Source organism: Dipodomys spectabilis, unplaced genomic scaffold, assembly GCF_019054845.1.
Source record: "Dipodomys spectabilis isolate Male_0828 unplaced genomic scaffold, ASM1905484v1 ptg000419l, whole genome shotgun sequence".
Lineage (NCBI taxonomy): Eukaryota > Metazoa > Chordata > Mammalia > Rodentia > Heteromyidae > Dipodomys > Dipodomys spectabilis.
This window is the reverse complement of record NW_024871096.1, coordinates 180122-198023: the sequence shown is the minus strand read 5'-3', so window position 1 is coordinate 198023 and position 17902 is coordinate 180122. Positions and strand designations below refer to the sequence as shown.

The following is a 17902-nucleotide window of genomic DNA, read 5'->3' as shown; positions in this document are numbered from 1 at the left end:
GAGTGACTGTTCTGTCTCGTGTGGTCATGGAGACAGCATGTGTGGTGGACGTCTCTGTTCACAGAGTGACTGTCCTCAGTCTTGTGTTCATGGAGACAGCGTGTGTGGTGGGTATCTCTGTTCACAGAGTGACCGTCCTCAGTCTCGTGGTCATGGAGACACCGTGTGTGGTGGATGTCTCTGTTCACAGAGTGACCGTCCTCAGTCTCGTGTTCATGGAGACACCGTGTGTGGTGGATGTCTCTGTTCACAGAGTGACTGTCCTCAGTCTTGTGTTCATGGAGACAGCGTGTGTGGTGGGTATCTCTGTTCACAGAGTGACCGTCCTCAGTCTCGTGGTCATGGAGACACCGTGTGTGGTGGATGTCTCTGTTCACAGAGTGACTGTCCTCAGTCTCGTGTTCATGGAGACACCGTGTGTGGTGGATGTCTCTGTTCACAGAGTGACCGTCCTCAGTCTCATGTTCATGGAGACACCGTGTGTGGTGGACGTCCATGTTCACAGAGTGACCGTCCTCAGTCTCATGGTCATGGAGACAGCGTGTGTGGTGGACGTCCATGTTCACAGAGTGACCGTCCTCAGTCTCATGGTCATGGAGAAGCATGTGTGGTGGATGTCTCTGTTCACAGAGTGACCGTCCTCAGTCTCATGTTCATGGAGACACCGTGTGTGGTGGACGTCCATGTTCACAGAGTGACCGTCCTCAGTCTCATGGTCATGGAGAAGCATGTGTGGTGGATGTCTCTGTTCACAGAGTGACTGTTCTGTCTCGTGTGGTCATAGAGACAGCGTGTGTGGTGGACGTCTCTGTTCACAGAGTGACCGTCCTCAGTCTTGTGTTCATGGAGACACCGTGTGTGGTGGATGTCTCTGTTCACAGAGTGACCGTCCTCAGTCTTGTGGTCATAGAGACAGCGTGTGTGGTGGACGTCTCTGTTCACAGAGTGACCGTCCTCAGTCTTGTGTTCATGGAGACAGCGTGTGTGGTGGATGTCTCTGTTCACAGAGTGACCGTCCTCAGTCTTGTGGTCATGGAGACAGCGTGTGTGGTGGGCGTCTCTGTTCACAGAGTGACTGTTCTCAGTCTCGTGTGGTCATGGAGACACTGCGTGTGTAGTGGACGTCTCTGTTCACAGAGTGACTGTCCTCAGTCTCGTGTTCATGGAGACAGCGTGTGTGGTGGATGTCTCTGTTCACAGAGTGACTGTCCTCAGTCTTGTGTTCATGGAGACAGCGTGTGTGGTGGACGTCTCTGTTCACAGAGTGACTGTTCTCAGTCTCGTGTGGTCATGGAGACACTGCGTGTGTAGTGGACGTCTCTGTTCACAGAGTGACTGTCCTCAGTCTCGTGTTCATGGAGACAGCGTGTGTGGTGGATGTCTCTGTTCACAGAGTGACTGTCCTCAGTCTCGTGGTCATGGAGACAGCGTGTGTGGTGGGCGTCTCTGTTCACAGAGTGACCGTCCTCAGTCTCGTGTTCATGGAGACAGCGTGTGTGGTGGATGTCTCTGTTCACAGAGTGACCATCCTCAGTCTCGTGTTCATGGAGACAGCGTGTGTGGTGGACGTCTCTGTTCACAGAGTGACCGTCCTCAGTCTCGTGTGATAATTGGAGACAGTGTGTGTGGTGGACGTCTCTGTTCACAGAGTGACTGTCCTCAGTCTCGTGTTGTCATGGAGACACTGCGTGTGTGGTGGACGTCTCTGTTCACAGAGTGACTGTTCTCAGTCTCGTGTTCATGGAGACACTGCGTGTGGTGGACGTCCATGTTCACAGAGTGACTGTTCTGTCTCGTGTGGTCATGGAGACAGTGTGTGTGGTGGACGTCTCTGTTCACAGAGTGACCGTCCTCAGTTTCGTGTTCATGGAGACAGTGTGTGTGGTGGGTGTCCATGTTCACAGAATGACTGTCCTCAGTCTCGTGTGGTAATGGAGACACCGTGTGTGGTGGACATCCATGTTCACAGTGACCGTCCTCAGTCTTGTGTTCATGGAGAAACCGTGTGTGGTGGACGTCTCTGTTCACAGAATGACTGTCCTCAGTCTCGTATTCACGGAAACATGGTGCTCAGCCCTGATTAGCTGACCTTAGCTTTTCCAGGACAGAATGACCTGTGTCCGCACCCTTTGTTTGTGCAGCTGTGTTCTGTGGCTAGCATGGTACAGGGAGCTTTTGGCATGCGTGGAATACATGCAATTCACAGGAAGAAGGACATGAGCATTTATGTTGCTTCCTTGTGCCTTGCTCCTCTTGGTTTCATCTTCTTTGGCTTGTATTGGTTTGTTTGACTTTGGTATGGAGCTTCATTTTAGTGAATCTGTTTTTTCTGTTTCCTCGTAATGTTAATTTCATGCAGCAAAGCAGAGAGTTGTGCAGGACCAGCCCCTGGTTTTCCACACTAAGGTCAGGTCGTCTGGATACGCATCAGCACCCCGGTGAGTACCTCCCGCCTGGCACAGGCCTGCTGTGTTGTGATGTGATGTGTTGATCAGGCTGGCACAGGGCCCCTGGGTACTGTGAAGTGTTTGCAGCAGCAAATAGCTCTCAAGTGCACTCACCCAGAGGCTTGCACCAGCTTGGCAAGTCCTTGTGAGTCCTTCCCCGTGTTAGGAAGAGCTGGTGGCATTTAGGAGGTAATGGTGATGCTCTAAAATGATGTAACCCACCAGAGCCCAAGCCCCAGGCCATTTCTTGAAGGCCAGAGAGTCAAAACCTAAGGTAGCACGCTTCATCATGAGACTTTGCAGAAGAAGAAATAATAGCAGCATGATCCATAGTTGATTTGCAGAAAACTACAACAGAGTCTCCCTGTAGTTCTCAGTGCTGCACGAGTCTCTTCCTTTCAAATGAACACTTTCAAGTGTCTCCATCCTACATCTAACATAGACTGTGCTTGTGATTCCCACAGTGGCCAGATATGTTTATGTTACCTTCAAACCCTCTCTGGTCCCTGCATGCTGATGGAAACAGCACATTGGTCTCTGGTGTCACTGTGGACACCAATGAAACATCACAATGGTCTCTGGTGTGTCAGTGCTCAGTGATGAACAGCACCGTGGTCTCTGGTGTGTCAGTGCACAGTGATGAACAGCACAGCGGTCTCTGGTGTGTCAGTGCTCAGTGATGAACAGCACCGTGGTCTCTGGTGTGTCAGTGCTCAGTGATGAACAGCACCGTGGTCTCTGGTGTGTCAGTGCTCAGTGATGAACAGCATCGTGGTCTCTGGTGTGTCAGTGCACAGTGATGAACAGCACAGCGGTCTCTGGTGTGTCAGTGCACAGTGATGAACAGCACCGTGGTCTCTGGTGTGTCAGTGCTCAGTGATGAACAGCACCGTGGTCTCTGGTGTGTCAGTGCACAGTGATGAACAGCACCGTGGTCTCTGGTGTGTCAGTGCACAGTGATGAACAGCACCGTGGTCTCTGGTGTGTCAGTGCTCAGTGATGAACAGCACCGTGGTCTCTGGTGTGTCAGTGCTCAGTGATGAACAGCACCGTGGTCTCTGGTGTGTCAGTGCTCAGTGATGAACAGCACCGTGGTCTCTGGTGTGTCAGTGCACAGTGATGAACAGCACCGTGGTCTCTGGTGTGTCAGTGCACAGTGATGAACAGCACAGCGGTCTCTGGTGTGTCAGTGCTCAGTGATGAACAGCACCGTGGTCTCTGGTGTGTCAGTGCACAGTGATGAACAGCACAGCGGTCTCTGGTGTGTCAGTGCTCAGTGATGAACAGCACAGCGGTCTCTGGTGTGTCAGTGCTCAGTGATGAACAGCACCATGGTCTCTGGTGTGTCAGTGCTCAGTGATGAACAGCACCGTGGTCTCTGGTGTGTCCTTGCACAGTGATAGGACAGCGTGGTCACCTTTGGTGGCTCTGTGCTCCGCTACACATGGCCTCCATTGGTGGCTCTCTAGCCCCCTTTGGTTTTCCAACCTCACATCTTTCTCTTCCAGTTTATACTTCCACCACTGTCCTCGGTTCTGTCTGGAGCTTTTTCCAGTCTCTGTCCTGGGCTACTCTGTATGACAGCAGCTCCAGTCCTCTTTCTGGTCCTTTCCTGCCTCACTCTTTCTGCTGGCCTGGACAGTGATAAGCACGCTTGTGCTCTACTTATTGACTGTTCTGTGAAGCCTCACATCTGGGAAAGCATTTGGCATCTCTGCCCACTTATCAGGCTCTTATAGATGGATGTTGAGAAGGACAGCCATGGGTGATGGAGAGATGGATGCATAGTGAAGAGGGATAATGAATGCAAAGATGCGCGAGTAAAGGATGTAGTCTAAATTCCTTGCTTCAGAAAAATTGTGCATGAGTGACTGAGGGTGGATCAGTGGCTGTTGGTGTCCAGCCTGTGAAGGGTGTCACATGGAGGGGGAGGAGGAGGAGGAGGAGGAGGAGGAGGAGGGCTCAGTGGCTGTTGGTGTCCAGCCTGTGAAGAGTGTTATAGGGAGGAGGAGGAGGAGGAAGAGGAGGAGGAGGAGGAGGGCTCATTGGCTGTTGGTGTCCAGCCTGTGAAGAGTGTTATAGGGAGGAGGAGGAGGAAAAGGAGGAGGAAAAGGAGGAGGAAGAGGAGGAGGAGGAGGAGGGCTCATTGGCTGTTGGTGTCCAGCCTGTGAAGGGTGTTACAGGGAGGAGGAGGAGGGCTCATTGGCTGTTGGTGTCCAGCCTGTGAAGGGTGTTACAGGGAGGAGGAGGAGGGCTCATTGGCTGTTGGTGTCCAGCCTGTGAAGGGTGGACTGCCAGGATTTGCTGTGTAAGGCACATTGCGAGTGTAGGCAGCTGCCAGACCATGTTGTTCCTATGTTCTTCCCTGGGACTTTGGAGCCTCAGGATTTTAGATGGGACAACAGAGGAACGGTGCAGTGGGAGGTGAGTTGGGAGCAGGGAGGGGCTGGGAGGAGCAGGGGATGGCTGGAGCCATCAATGCTGATATGAAGGCGTGTTCTTGCCCTGGATGACGTGTGGACTGAACTCTTGAAGGGTGTCATGGGTTTTCTTCCCACAGTGTAACCATGTTTTCACCAAAGACTAACATCAAGCACGGTGACAGAAAGTCTTCAACATGCAAGAACAATTACAAATGGTATGTAACCTAATTTATCTGTTTGAAGTAACTTCGAATGATTCACAAGCCCAGCACTGGTGGCTCATGCCTGAAATCCCGAGTATTGTGCACAGAAGGCAGGTGTGGCAGAAAAGTCTGAAAGACTGTCACCAAAATAGCCAGGCTGGAGACATGGCTCCCACTGGGGCTCCAGTCAGGCGCGCGTAAGGCTTAGAGTTCAAGTCCCAGTGCGAGCAAACACAGACTCTTGAAATGTTTCTACAGACTTTTTTGTACAGGTATAAGACTACGCAGATATGAGTAATTACATAAATACCCTTTGATGGCCTCATGTTAACAATTTTTCAGACATCTGGTATTTTTACCACTTCAACAATTTTGAAATACATAATTTTTGTTAAAATAACTGACGCGTGGTTATTCACACCTCTTGGGCAGCAGCGGTGAGGCCTTGCGTGGTGCTGGTGCTGCTAGGATGGCCAGGACACATGGAGTCCACCCCCGGCCAGCAGGCCCCTGCACCAGAGGCCACCTCGGACTCTGTGAGACTTTCACTGTGGATGATACAGTCTCATTCTTTACACATTTTGTTCTCTGCTCATGCATTGATGATGGCTGTCTGCAAGGGTTCCCCATTCTAGCTGTGCGCATCGTGCCTGAGTAAACACAGACAGCTCTTTGCTGTGGTGGTGTCTTCTCTTGGCAGTATGCACTTGGCAAGTGGGTTAGCAGGATCAGATGCTAGTTCTGATCTTTTAGCTTTTGGTGGAGCCTCTATATTGTTTTCTTTTCTAATTTGTGTTCACACCGATCATATATAAGGGAAGGGAGCGTTCTCTTTTTTCCCCCCTCACATCATTTTGGCATTTATCATTTATTTTTTGATGAAAACCATTCTGACTGGGGTGAGATGGTATCTCCTTATATTTTTAATTGGCATTTCCCTAACACCTAGTGATACTGAGAATTTTCTGGTATCTCGTTATAGTTTTAATTGGCATTTCCCTAACACCTAGTGATACTGAGAATTTTCTGGTATCTCGTTATAGTTTTAATTGGCATTTCCCTAACACCTAGTGATGCTGAGAATTTTCTGGTATCTCGTTATAGTTTTAATTGGCATTTCCCTAACACCTAGTGATACTGAAGATTTTCTGTCTATTTGTTGATCAGTTATATTTCTTCTCTTGAGAAACATTTTTAGAGATTTACCAATTTTTAATTGGATGCTTTTTTTAAAGTAGAGTACAAAGGACTTGCCAAATTCACTGAATCCCTTTATGAATACAGTGTGCCTTGATCAGTGTCACCCCTGTCAGCAGTCTCCAACCTCCCCTTCCTTTATCTGAATTTTAGGTTATGTATTGACTATTTTTGCAATATAACAAAGCTGTTATGTGCACGATACACCTGGGTCACCATTCCAACATCGTCACCCCCTCCTCCTCTTATACTTCTCAGTTCTGTGTGTATACAATTCTTGCCTGTGTTTTCCTTCCATCCCCTTCATTCTTCTACCCCTCTCCTGTTGGCCCCACCCTTCACTCTTGCAAGTATCCATTTTCTGGCACTTACTTTGTTGGGCTTTGACTTAGTCTGTTTTGTTTCGTTTTTTTCTGGTTGTGGGGCTTGAACTCTGGGCCTGGGCGCTGTCCCCCAGCTCTTCAGCTCAAGGCAAGCACGCTACTGCTTGAGCCTCAGCGCCATTTCTGGTTTTCTAGTGGTTAATTGGAGATAAGAGTCTCATGGACTTTCCTGCCTGAGCTGGCATTGAACTGTGATCCTCAGATCTCAGCCTCCTGAGTAGCTAGGATTACAGGCATGAGCCACTGGCTCAATTTGACTTAGTCTTTTAAAGAAGTATACTATTTGTGCTCTCCACAGAGTTGATTATACTTCATTTAGTTAATTCATCTGTAACCCTTGCTTACCATGCAGTGTGTTTGCTAAAGCACATTCTAGCTACCAGAGATGAGAGGATCTGTGCAACCTGTTTTCTGGATCTGGCTTACTTCACTTAATGTAACCTTTTCCCAAGTCTTCCCGTTCCCATATGAATAGTAGTACAATGTCATTCTTTCTGATGGATAGATTTCTATGGTGTTTTTGATGTTGTGGGTATTGTTTTCCCATGTTCATTGATGCTTTCCTTAAGCCTTTTTGCTGTTCCTTCCATTTCTGCTTTCTACTTTTGCCTACAGCAAAGTGCATCCAAGCCTGGTGAGAGTCCTGCACTCTGATGCAACTCAAGGCATTATTTTTTCAATGGGAGGTTTGAATTCAAGGCCTCGCACTTACTGGGCAAATGGTCTGCCATTTGAGACATCCCCAGCCTTTGTGTTTTTAGTGTTGTGAGATAGGGTCTCAGGATTTTACCTGGCATTGCTCTTTTACCTGGCATTGTCCTTTTACCTTCGCCTCCCGAGTAGCTGAGAGGACAGCTGTGCCCAGCCCTCCGGACTCTTGGTGGGACTTGAGTTTGAACTCTTGTTCTCACCCTTGCTAGGAGGATCATCCTAGTTGCTGAGCAATGTCTTCAGCCCTATTGTCTGCTGGAGATTTTTTTTCTGATAGGGTAATTTTTTTTTCTTTCCTGTTTTTCACCTGTTGTTAGGATTGCCAACAGCTAGGATCATAGGTTCACATTTCTGTGTCTAGTTATTTATTGAGAAGGTATGTCCTAAACTTTTTCTGCCTGGACTGGCCTCAAGCTGTGATCCTAACAAGCTCCGCCTCCTAAGGAGCTAGGATGACAGATATGAGCCACTAGCATCCAGACGTTTTTCTTTAAAAAATACCTGTAAGCTTTTGTACAAAGGAGCTGCCACTTAACAAAATAGTTTATGAATGCAGCACATCGTGATCAATGTCACCCCCTATTTATTTTTAACACTAATGTAACAGTTCAGATGTAAAAATAGATCATGGGAACCTACTTTGACAACATAGCTTGAATACACTGTTTACGTGAACAGTATCTATTTTTCTAGCAGCCTGGATGGCAGGACTTGCGGGACTCTTAATTAAAAGAGCAGACAACAACATTTCCTAAAAGACCCCTGAGTTTGCAGAGTGAGCAAGCGGAGTCTGACTTGGTCTGGCCGTGGCAGCAGGTGGCTTCTGCCCTGAGAGACGGCCTCTGCTTCCTCCCTCCCAGCGCCTGCTGTCCCTCTCTGGTGATACTCGTAATTTCAAGCACTTCTCCCCTTAGCCTGCCTTCATTTTGTTTGCAAACCCAGAATGTACTGTAGTTATTTTCATGGTAAGTATAAACTGGGTACAGGTTATTTGAATACAGTTGATTTAATGATAATTTAGTTATGAGTTTTCAACTTTACCAAGATTCAGAAACATCATACCTGTAGTAGAATTCATTTGTAACCCTTTACTTGCCACCCAGTGTGTGTACTATCAGACTTATAGGTACATTCTACCTACCACAAGTGAATTTTGGTCCTTGTCTTGGCTAACAAGGTGTGGTGTGGCCTCTGTTGAATGCTGGGCAGTGGCCCTGGTCTGGGGCTCCAGTGGGCACTACCGTCACCAGAGAAACAACCTCTGCCTGAAAGAACTACAGGGTGTGGCCAGAGTTTTGGCCCAGGTATTCAGTTGACAGCATGAGATACGCAGCACTTTATGATAACATAGGCTTTTATCTAGTTTCAGGCTAAAGCATGTTCTGAGCATGTTTATAGCAGACTTGACTGCACTCAACGGTGACTCTGTGGTTAGCTGTGAACTGCTAACCACTTTTCAACTTACGATAGGTGTACTATTTGGAGAAGACCAGTGAATAGTATTGTAACAGCTGTCCATAAAGAAGAGGAAAGTGGAAAGTGTGTTTTCAGTTTCTGTGGACCTTCACAAATACCAGTATAGTATTCACATCCAGTTAGACAGGATACATTTTTACTGTTTAATAGGTCTGCTACACCACATGCATGTATCACACAGCCCAGGTGTGAAGTCTGTACACTGTGTGTATGTGTCACTCAACCCGGGTATGAGGCCTGTACACACATGTGTGCGTCACACAGCCCAGGTGTGAGGTCAGTACGCTGCCTGTGTGTGTCACTCAGCCCGGGTATGAGGTCTGTCCCCTTCTGTTTGCATTGAGAAAATTGTCCATTAGTGCATTTTTCAGAGAAGTCTTTATGTGTTTCATGATATACCCAATCACAATGAACATTGTAAAGTGATTCCCTATGATTTTGAATGAGATTGTGGTAGAATTTCAAGTTTACTGCAGTTAAATTACCCATGTAGTGAGTGGGAAGTCCACTTCATTTCTAGCTTGCTTTTTACCTCTCCTCTTGGTAAGACCCATTGGCCTTTCTTCCCTGTGATCTTCCTTGAAGGGAGGACTACCCTCTGGAGAGCGGTATACCACACAGACTCAGCAGGCAGGTTGCTGTGGCCTCGGAGCCGGTTGCTGTGAGCTGGATCCAGTACTCCGGTAGGCCACACCCCAGGAGGTCTCTCCTTTTCACGGTCACTGCCCTGTTTCAGGTGTTCCCACTGCCTGCTGCCTTGAGAGCCTTGAGTATGCTTGATGGCAGCCAGGGTAGGGCCCAGCATTTCACTCCTTCGCTGGCCTCACAGCAGGTGGCACCTACATGCCTGCCGTGTGTCCCTCCACACAGGGGAGCCCGCCAGAGGGCTTTGCCTGCCCGGCTCACAGACTCATACCATTCCCTCCAGACCCTGGAGGGGGGCCTCGATGTGGCCCGCCAGCTCTTTACTTCAGCCCTCCCTGGTCCCAGGCCGTCCTTGGTGGCTGCTCTTTCAGGTGCGTATCCTCTTCAGTGGAACTGCAGTGTTTTTTCTTAATGCTTGAAGGAGTGAGGGCAGTGTGGGGATGCCTGCAGCTTCGTGAAGGCAGCCCAGACCTGGGCCCTGTCCTTGAAGTGGGACCTGCTGACAGGTGCGCCATGCCTCTCTCCAGCACAGGCCTACTACAGTGCTCCCCGGAGCCACACCGGCAGTTCGTACCTTTGCCAAGTCCAGAGTTTGCTCAGTGACTGGCCCAGAGGGCCAGTGCTGCTAGAATCCCCTCTGTTTTTCATGTAATTTTACCAAAAAATTAAAAACTTGTTGCTGAGAATTGTATAGATTAGGACATTTCTTGGGTGGCTGTATCTCTTCAAGCATCACTGAGCATTGTGGATGAAGCCTGCAATTCGTTTTTAGGCTGGTTTGGTGAGATGTTTCAACACAAGTGCATAGCTAAGTATCTCTTAGCTGGCCTGTGGATGTGAATCAGGCCTGAGATAAGTGTTTGGGGTATCCTGCCTAGAGAGTTCCTGGATTCCCAGACCCACAGCTGAGTGGGCGGCTCAGCTCCATTCTGTGAGCAGAGGGTGGCAGACCCCCTCTCACGTGGGGGGTGGTCCCGTGTCCCTCTCAGGGGCAGCACCCTAGGGCCCTGCCATGCAGGAGGGTGGGTCTGTGAGTCCTGCTACTCGCGGGTTCTAGCTTTTCACTGCCGGAGAAAATGAACATCAGGCTTTCTAAAAGCACTGCCGTTTGTCTGTTGCCTTACCCGTGGGACTTCCATGTCTCAGGACTTCACAGGAAGCGCTCATGTTTTCAAACAGGAGACGGACAGCGGTTGGCCTGTGCCTTAGCCAATCATCTTTCCCTGCTCTTTGACGCCAGCCTTACAGGAACCCCAGCTGCTCTGTCAGGTAAAATGCATCTTGATCTTAAGGATGGCTTTGTTGGTCATTGTGTCAGCTGATGACTCTGGTCTGCTTGCACTCCACACTGGGTTTGGCTGAGGCTTGGGTGGGAGAGATGGGGAATGATGAAAGAATAAACCAGATGTCGCCAGGCCCAGGCCCACGCAGAGCACCCGTGCCTGCAGGTGCATGCTCTCTGTGAGGCAAAGGCAGCCAAATCTTAAAGAGCTGGGATATGTTTAACTAACTTAAACAAAAGATGTAATTGAAAATTATTTTGAAATAAGTAGAGTTGGTAACAGACATGTTTATAAATGCAACAAGATGAATCTTTTTTTTTTTTTTTTTGATTGGTGATGGGGCTTGAACTCAGGGTCTGGGTGCTGTCCCTCAGCTCTTCAGCTCAAGGCTAGTGCTCTACCACTTGAACCACAGCGCCACTTCCAGTTTTCTGATGGTTTATTGGAAATAACTGTCTCCTGGACTTTCCTGCCTGGGCTGGCTCTAAACTGTAATCCTCAGATCTCAGCCTCCTGAGTAGCTAGGATGACAGGTGTGAGCCCCCGGTGCCCAGCTGAATCTTTTTTCTTAAGAAGGTAGAGTTGAGATTGTGAGCAGCAATGTTAAATTACTACACCTTGCTTTTAACCCTTAACACTCGGGATTCTCAGTTCTAAGCTCAAAATATTACAGTGCCCCATTAGGTTCAGATAGTGCTTATGCTTACAGATAATTTACCCAACACAAAAAGAAAGGCCATTTTGTAGGTCATCTGTTTTATACATTGGGCCTGGCCAGCGTGAGGGTTGGGGGAGTGACACTGGGAGCGGGGTTACTGGGAAGGTGTCGGGGCCGGGAGGCGGCTGCAAAGATGCCCAGGTGTGTCTGGGTTTGGGCTTAGCCTGAGCTGGGGGTCTGTCTCAGGCTCCCGGTAGTGTCCGGGTGGCCCCTGCTAGGCAGGGCCTGGCTTCCTGCTCCCCTGCTGTCAGAGGAGTTGTGGTCTCTCCCAGATGGTGTGTGGCAGCGTGCTGCCTTCCCCGGTCACCAGGAGCACCTCAGTCCCGACTGAGGCCCTTTCTTCCTTACCTCCCTGGCCTCTGACCTCTGTGGCTCCTCAGGCTTATGCAGGCACCCCGCAGGCAGGAGGCTGTCTGCTGCTGATCCATTCCCCAAGTGGCCTTGTGCACACATCTTACTGGGAAGGTCTGCCCGCTGAATCGAGGAGCAGAGTAGGTGCTTAGACTTGTCTTTAAGGTACTTTCTCTGTTGTTTGGAGAGTCTGCCTTGTGCCTTGACGTCCTCTCACTTGTGTGTTCCCCTGTTTGGTAGCCATGGAGCTCAAGTTTGGAAATGTGATTGGTGTCACTGCACCTCGCTAGAGTGGACCAGCGGGTGCTTATGTTTGATCACAGTCCTAGTCATTGAGACAACTGTGAATGAGCATTCTTCCTGGAGGCCCCAGTGTGCCAGCATTGCAGGCCCAGGAGGGGAGGCCTCCCCGTCCTCCCTTGACAGAACCTGCGCTAGCCCTCGGAATTGAGTCTGTTGCTGGAGGGTCGCGATGCCTCAGCCGCGGGTGGGTGGCCAGAGCCTGCTTCAGACTCAGGTGGTTCACTCTCTGCCACAACCTCCCTCCCTCCTCTCTCGTGGCACCAGCCAGCCGGGCACCTGTGACTGGGGTGGACGTAGCTCTGAGCACCCTTCTTTGGCGATGGAGGGAGGGGAGCTGCACGGGGGTGGTGGGAGGGTCATGTGGAGGTGAGACGCCGGGGCAGTGCACCGGTGCTGGGCCAGGACTGCTTCCTGGGGCCGTGACCCTGGCCTCCAGCCAGCAGCACACTCTGCTCCCAGCCAGCCTGGCTTTGGACTGGTAGGCAGCCCTGTGTTGATGAGAGTGTGTCACAAGGGGGCAGCAAAGCTATTTCATGTCCTTTGCTGCTCAGCAAATTTTAGCTCTGCTTGATTGAAGTCACAGGTTTTTCCATTTTTATTTTGTTGGTACTCTGACCAGTACAATAAGGGGTCACCAATTCGGTGTCTACTGTGTAAGTCACGGAGTGTAACTTGTGTCTGGGGCTCACCTGAAGTCTGCTGGCTCTCTGCAGTGTATTTTCAGTACAGGTGCACGGAGGGGGATGTGCTTGTCCCGCGAGTCACGGCCCCTCTTCCCCACCCCCGTGGTGGCTGGCATCGAGCAGCTTCACGCCTGCTTACCACCCAGCTCCCTCCCGGCTCTGCCGCAGGCCCAGCTCACAGACTCCTCTCAGCAGTCTGTGTTCCGGGCCTCTCCGCGTCTCTGCTTCAGGCAGACGGGCTCAGGTGACTCCCTGCCTGAGCCCCTTCTGAGAGGAGGAGCGTGTCCCCAGCCAGCCAGACCGCACGCACCAAGAGCGTGAGGCGGGACCACAAAGCCTTGGCGCACTGGAGTCTGCCGACTGCCGTGTCTCCGCCAGCCGGGGTCCTGCAGCAGGCTGCTGACCTCCGGTTCTGGAGGTGTGTGCCTCGGCAGGAGCTGGGCTCCAAGTGGCCCCTCATACCTCAGCACGGCGCTCTGCAGTGCGCTCCACAGTGAACCATTTTGGCATTTTCTCCCCTACTAAGATAAATAATAATGGTTGCAAAGTCCACACATGTCTGCACTCTTACATCACAGTATTTTTATAGCGCTCTCTTAAGTGCTCATAGCCACCGGTGTGTATGGGGTTTGGTTTTGAACGCTATCATTTAAGAATAGGGGGTTCAGAAAACTCTTCCTGAGAAACTGTGTTACCGTGACTCCCAGATAGATAGTTTCAGATAACTTGTCTCCTGGACAGTGTGGGTGGGTGATGCTGGCCTTACCTTTGCTCGGGCAGTGTGTGTGTCCTGGGAGAGTACTCCAGGCAGCGCCCTGGACTCTCCCTCTTGCCTCTGTCCTCAGGTCACGATGGAGCCGTGAACAGGGTCTGCTGGAGCCAGGACGGGAGGTGGCTACTCTCCACAGCCCAGGACCGGACCTTGAGGGTGTGGTCGGCCCGCAGGGCGGAGCTTGTGCTGCTCTTGGTACTGGGGTGCAGTTGGCTCTGGGGTGGGCGGTGGCCTCAGGCTGGCTCTCATTGGTCTTGAGCTGTGGCCACGCTCTCCTGGGGGTACCTCCTCAGGTCCCGTCCAGCCTTCACCAGGAGGCTAGGAAGGCCTAGGGGGTGATTGCTTCGGAGGGGGACAGTGCTCACGGACTCTCATGTGTCCGTGCCCGCGTGCACAGCAGGCGGAGGTGACTGCAGACAGCATACCTGTGTGTCACAGCACGCTTTGAATTTCAGGCCTAGTAAAAACCCATGCCCTTTCATATGTCCCTTCAGGATTTCGGCTTTCTGCTCAGGCTGGTGTTTGTAGGTGGCAGGATTTGAAATGCTGATTACAGCTGAGTGTAACCATGCAGGTTCTTTCAACTCCATCAGCTCTGAAGAAGGGTTTTCCACCTGGGACAGGTGGGAACCTCGGTTAGCAGGCTTGTTGCAGGGCATCAATGGCCTGTCTTTTTCCAGGGCAGAGACATGTTTCCCAAGCCAGTCCAGTCCGCGCAGTTTTACTACATGGACACATTCATGCTGTTAGCGTCTGGCCCTGAGCTCCGGCTCCTGAAGGTTCACCTCGATCCTCACAGAGATGAGATGAAAAGGCAGGTTGCCCTCCCTCTGCTTTCCCTCCATCTGCTGAGTTCTGATCTAAGGGTTAGCAACATGCACGTGTCCCTACCCCATGGGCAGAGCTGAGTACTCCTTCCTCCCCAGTGGCCGCCCTGTGCACATCCGCCTCTTTGCCGTAATTGCGTCTCCTGCTGGGTGGTACATCTTACTCCACTGCTGTCTGGTGACTCTCCGTTAGGAAATTACTTCTAGGGGCTAAGACCATGTAGACGCTTATTAAACACACTCACTACCTAGGCTACCCTTTAGAAATAGGACCGAGATGTGAATGAAAACAGGTCTTTTATGACGAGTCAGTTACCTACTAGTGCAGTGTTAAAAAATAGAACTTGTTAAGTGGCGTGAAGCCTTTACTTGCATTTTTGTTTTTTTATAGGAGGTGGGATGTTTGGCTGTAGTCAGAAGCAGTGAGACTGACTGCCTTCACTTTTTTCCTTCCAGGTATAAGCCAAAGAGCTGGTGCCAGGCCGTGCATTGCTGCTCCATGGCAGGCTCGGCAGATGTGACCAGCTTGTCAGCAGTGAATGACTTCTACTCTTGTATCCTTTCTCTGGTCTCCACTGTGTCACACACTTGGCCGTTTCCTGGTGCCAGGGCCCGGAAGCTCCAGTCACTGGGACTGTTCTGGTGTCAGGAGTCACAGATCATCTTTTCCACAGCACTCATTACAGCAACTGCAGACATAATTGCAGCAGTGAGACCCTAAGGGCTTGTTAGGACACACAGCAGGGTGGGCTTACAGACATTTTGGGGCTGTACTTCACTGAACAGTGCCTAGGAATATAGGGCATTTTCTTTTCTTTCTCTTTCTTTCTCTCTCTCTCTCTCTTTCTCTCTTTCTTCCTTCCTTTCTTTTACTTTCTCTCTTTCTTTCACTCTCTCTTTCTTTCCTTCCTTCATTCTTCCTTCCTTCCTTCCTTCCTTTCTTTCTTTTTCTTCCTTTCTTTCTCTTTCTCTCTCTTTCTTCCTTCCTTTCTTTCTTTCTTTCTTTCTTCCTTTCCTTCTTTCTTTGTTTCTTTCTTTCTCTTTCTCTCTCTCTCTCTCTCTTTCTCTTTCTCTCTTTCTTTCGTTCGTTTCTTTCTTTCTTTCTTTCCATGGGTCACTCACAGTCCATAGATGTAAGAGTCGAGCTCCTGAGTGGCTGCCGTCTTCACTAGTCTTCCTGCAGCCTCTCTGCCTGCCCTCCTGCACCACCACTTCCCCTCTTCCCGCAGCCTACCCTCTCTTGCTGTGTGCTGGGCAGGCCCTTTTTTGTGGAACATCAGAAATCCTTCCTGGGTCTCAAAATGTCCCGTGAGCTGTATGAGTAAAGCAGACAGACTGTGTGTCCTGTGAGCAGAGCCCTAACTGGATTGCTACAGACTTGGTGCTGACAGCCGGCAGAGACAGGACTTTGGAAGTTTTTGACCTCAACATGGGCTGCAGTGCTGCGGTGATCACAGAAGTTCACTCCCGGCCCGTCCACCAAATTTGTCAAAACAAAGTAAGTTTGCAGTCTGTGTATTAATTGTCAAATTTTGAGCTTAACGTGTTTTAACAGTGACAAATACATTATGATACAATTTTATCATTGCTATCAAATTCAGTGTTAACTTTTATTGTCCTTTAAACTACCCTTAAACTTTGATGTTTGGCTGCATGAATTAATATTAGTACATGTAAAGTTTTGTACTTTGATCTTTGATGATCTTGTGGGCTGTTGGGAAACTGAGTCACCAGTGTTAGGAAAGATCAAATGGATCAAAGGAGAGAAAGAAGGCAGAGACCTCGACAGGCCAGGCCAGGGTTTCATCATGGAACACCGAGCAGGGCCTGGGAGACAGGGAGCAGGGCAGGGCAGGGGAAAGGAAGGGTTTTAGCCATCCATTTGCAGTGTCTTTGTGGCTGTAGCAGGTTGAATAATGTTCCTGCAGCTGTGGCAGGCAGCGTACTTCCAGACAAGGTCAGGGCTGAACTCAAGGACAAGGGTAAGATCGGGGGGGGGGGGAGTCTCAAGAGGGGTTCCCAGGAAGGGTGGTCAGAGGGTCACGGGGTAACAGGGAGATTCCCACCATGGGCCAACTTCCAGTCTGTCCTAGTGGTGTCTTCTCACTCAAAATTCTATGGAGGGGGAGCTGGGCCACACAGCTCATGCCACCTGGGCAGGTGCCACACAGGTGCACTGTGTGAGGCAGAGACTAGGTCAGCAGTTTCTCCTGAGGGTCCCAGGAATACGGCTGATGGCTTTGGCAGACGTGATTGAGGATGCCAGTGGGTGCGGGTAGAAGGCCCTCACAGACTCTGTTCAGTCCTCACAGTGTTCTGTTATCTGAAGGAACATCAAAGACTTGCGAACAAAGGTGCTTTTGGTTACTAAGGCTTTATTAGTGTGTATTAATTGTGCAAAGAGTTTCACTGTGGTATTTCCACACATGCATATAAGGTCCTGTATGCACACATATAATGTCCTCTATATACACATATAATGTACTCTACACACATGTAATGCACTTCACCCCTATACAGTATACTCAACACACATGTAACATGCCCCACACACATGTAATGTACTCCATGTACACATGATTTACCCTATACGCAAATGGAATGCACTGCATACGGATGTATTCCATTCATGTATGTGATATACTCCCTACGCACATGAAATTTACTCTAACATGTAATATACCCCATATGCCCATGTAATGCCCTCCCTGTACACATATATCCCCCCACACATGTACTGCCCTGCACACACATTTAATATGCCCCATACATACATGTAATGGTCAACTGTACCTCCTTCAGTTGTTCTCACCAACTATGATGTTGTTTGTTTGCTCTAGGCAGGACCTTGCTGTATAACTTAGACTGGCCTGGAAGCCTTAATCCTCCTGCCTCAGCCTCTGTAGGTTTGGGGTTATAGGTGTACACCACCACACCTGCTTCAAGCTGTAATGGTTGTTTATAAGGCTTGTTACTTTAAGAGTTTGACTCGTGATGTCTTCTGAATTCAGAGTGAGGACCTGAGGTGTCACTATGCTCAGTGACAACTGGCTAGGAGGCTTCATTGTCCACACTCTAACCTAGTTCCAGTCCCAGTGGGTGGTGGTTTCTGCTTTACAGAGCAGCTGTGGTCTGTGACATCGCATGAGCAGCTCGCCTCGGGAGAGCAGACTCTGGATGCTGAACCACAGCCCAGAGACAGACTCCATGAGGCCCCTTTCTTAGGGAGGGGAAGCTGGTGTGGTGTTGGGCCAGAGGAAGCCTGTTTAGGGGTGCTGTGGGTGAGGCTATAGAGTCAGAGGCTCATTCCTTGGGGACAGGCCTGTGGGATCAGTTAAGGTGGCCACAAACCCAGAGGTGGCAGTGTGTGGGGTGGTTGGCCTGCAGGCACCCATAGCCTTTCAGGACCCAGACTGGCTTCTTATCCCGACACTTCCCTACTTTTGGCCCTGGCATTTGTTACCAGAATGTTCCAGTCAC

The 17902-nt window shown here is 50.0% G+C and overlaps 1 protein-coding gene across 1 annotated transcript in view; it reads left to right on the top strand.

Moving 5' to 3' along the window:
• Positions 1 to 17902, top strand: part of Wdr27 (WD repeat domain 27) — a 120775-nt gene that overhangs the window by 29255 nt on the left and 73618 nt on the right. The window contains exons 15-22 of the mRNA XM_042667750.1: positions 2360 to 2438; positions 5008 to 5085; positions 9426 to 9523; positions 10665 to 10754; positions 13669 to 13790; positions 14276 to 14409; positions 14879 to 14976; positions 15799 to 15920. Coding sequence (XP_042523684.1) covers positions 2360 to 2438; positions 5008 to 5085; positions 9426 to 9523; positions 10665 to 10754; positions 13669 to 13790; positions 14276 to 14409; positions 14879 to 14976; positions 15799 to 15920 — 821 coding nt within the window. The remainder of the gene's footprint in view (positions 1 to 2359; positions 2439 to 5007; positions 5086 to 9425; positions 9524 to 10664; positions 10755 to 13668; positions 13791 to 14275; positions 14410 to 14878; positions 14977 to 15798; positions 15921 to 17902) is intronic.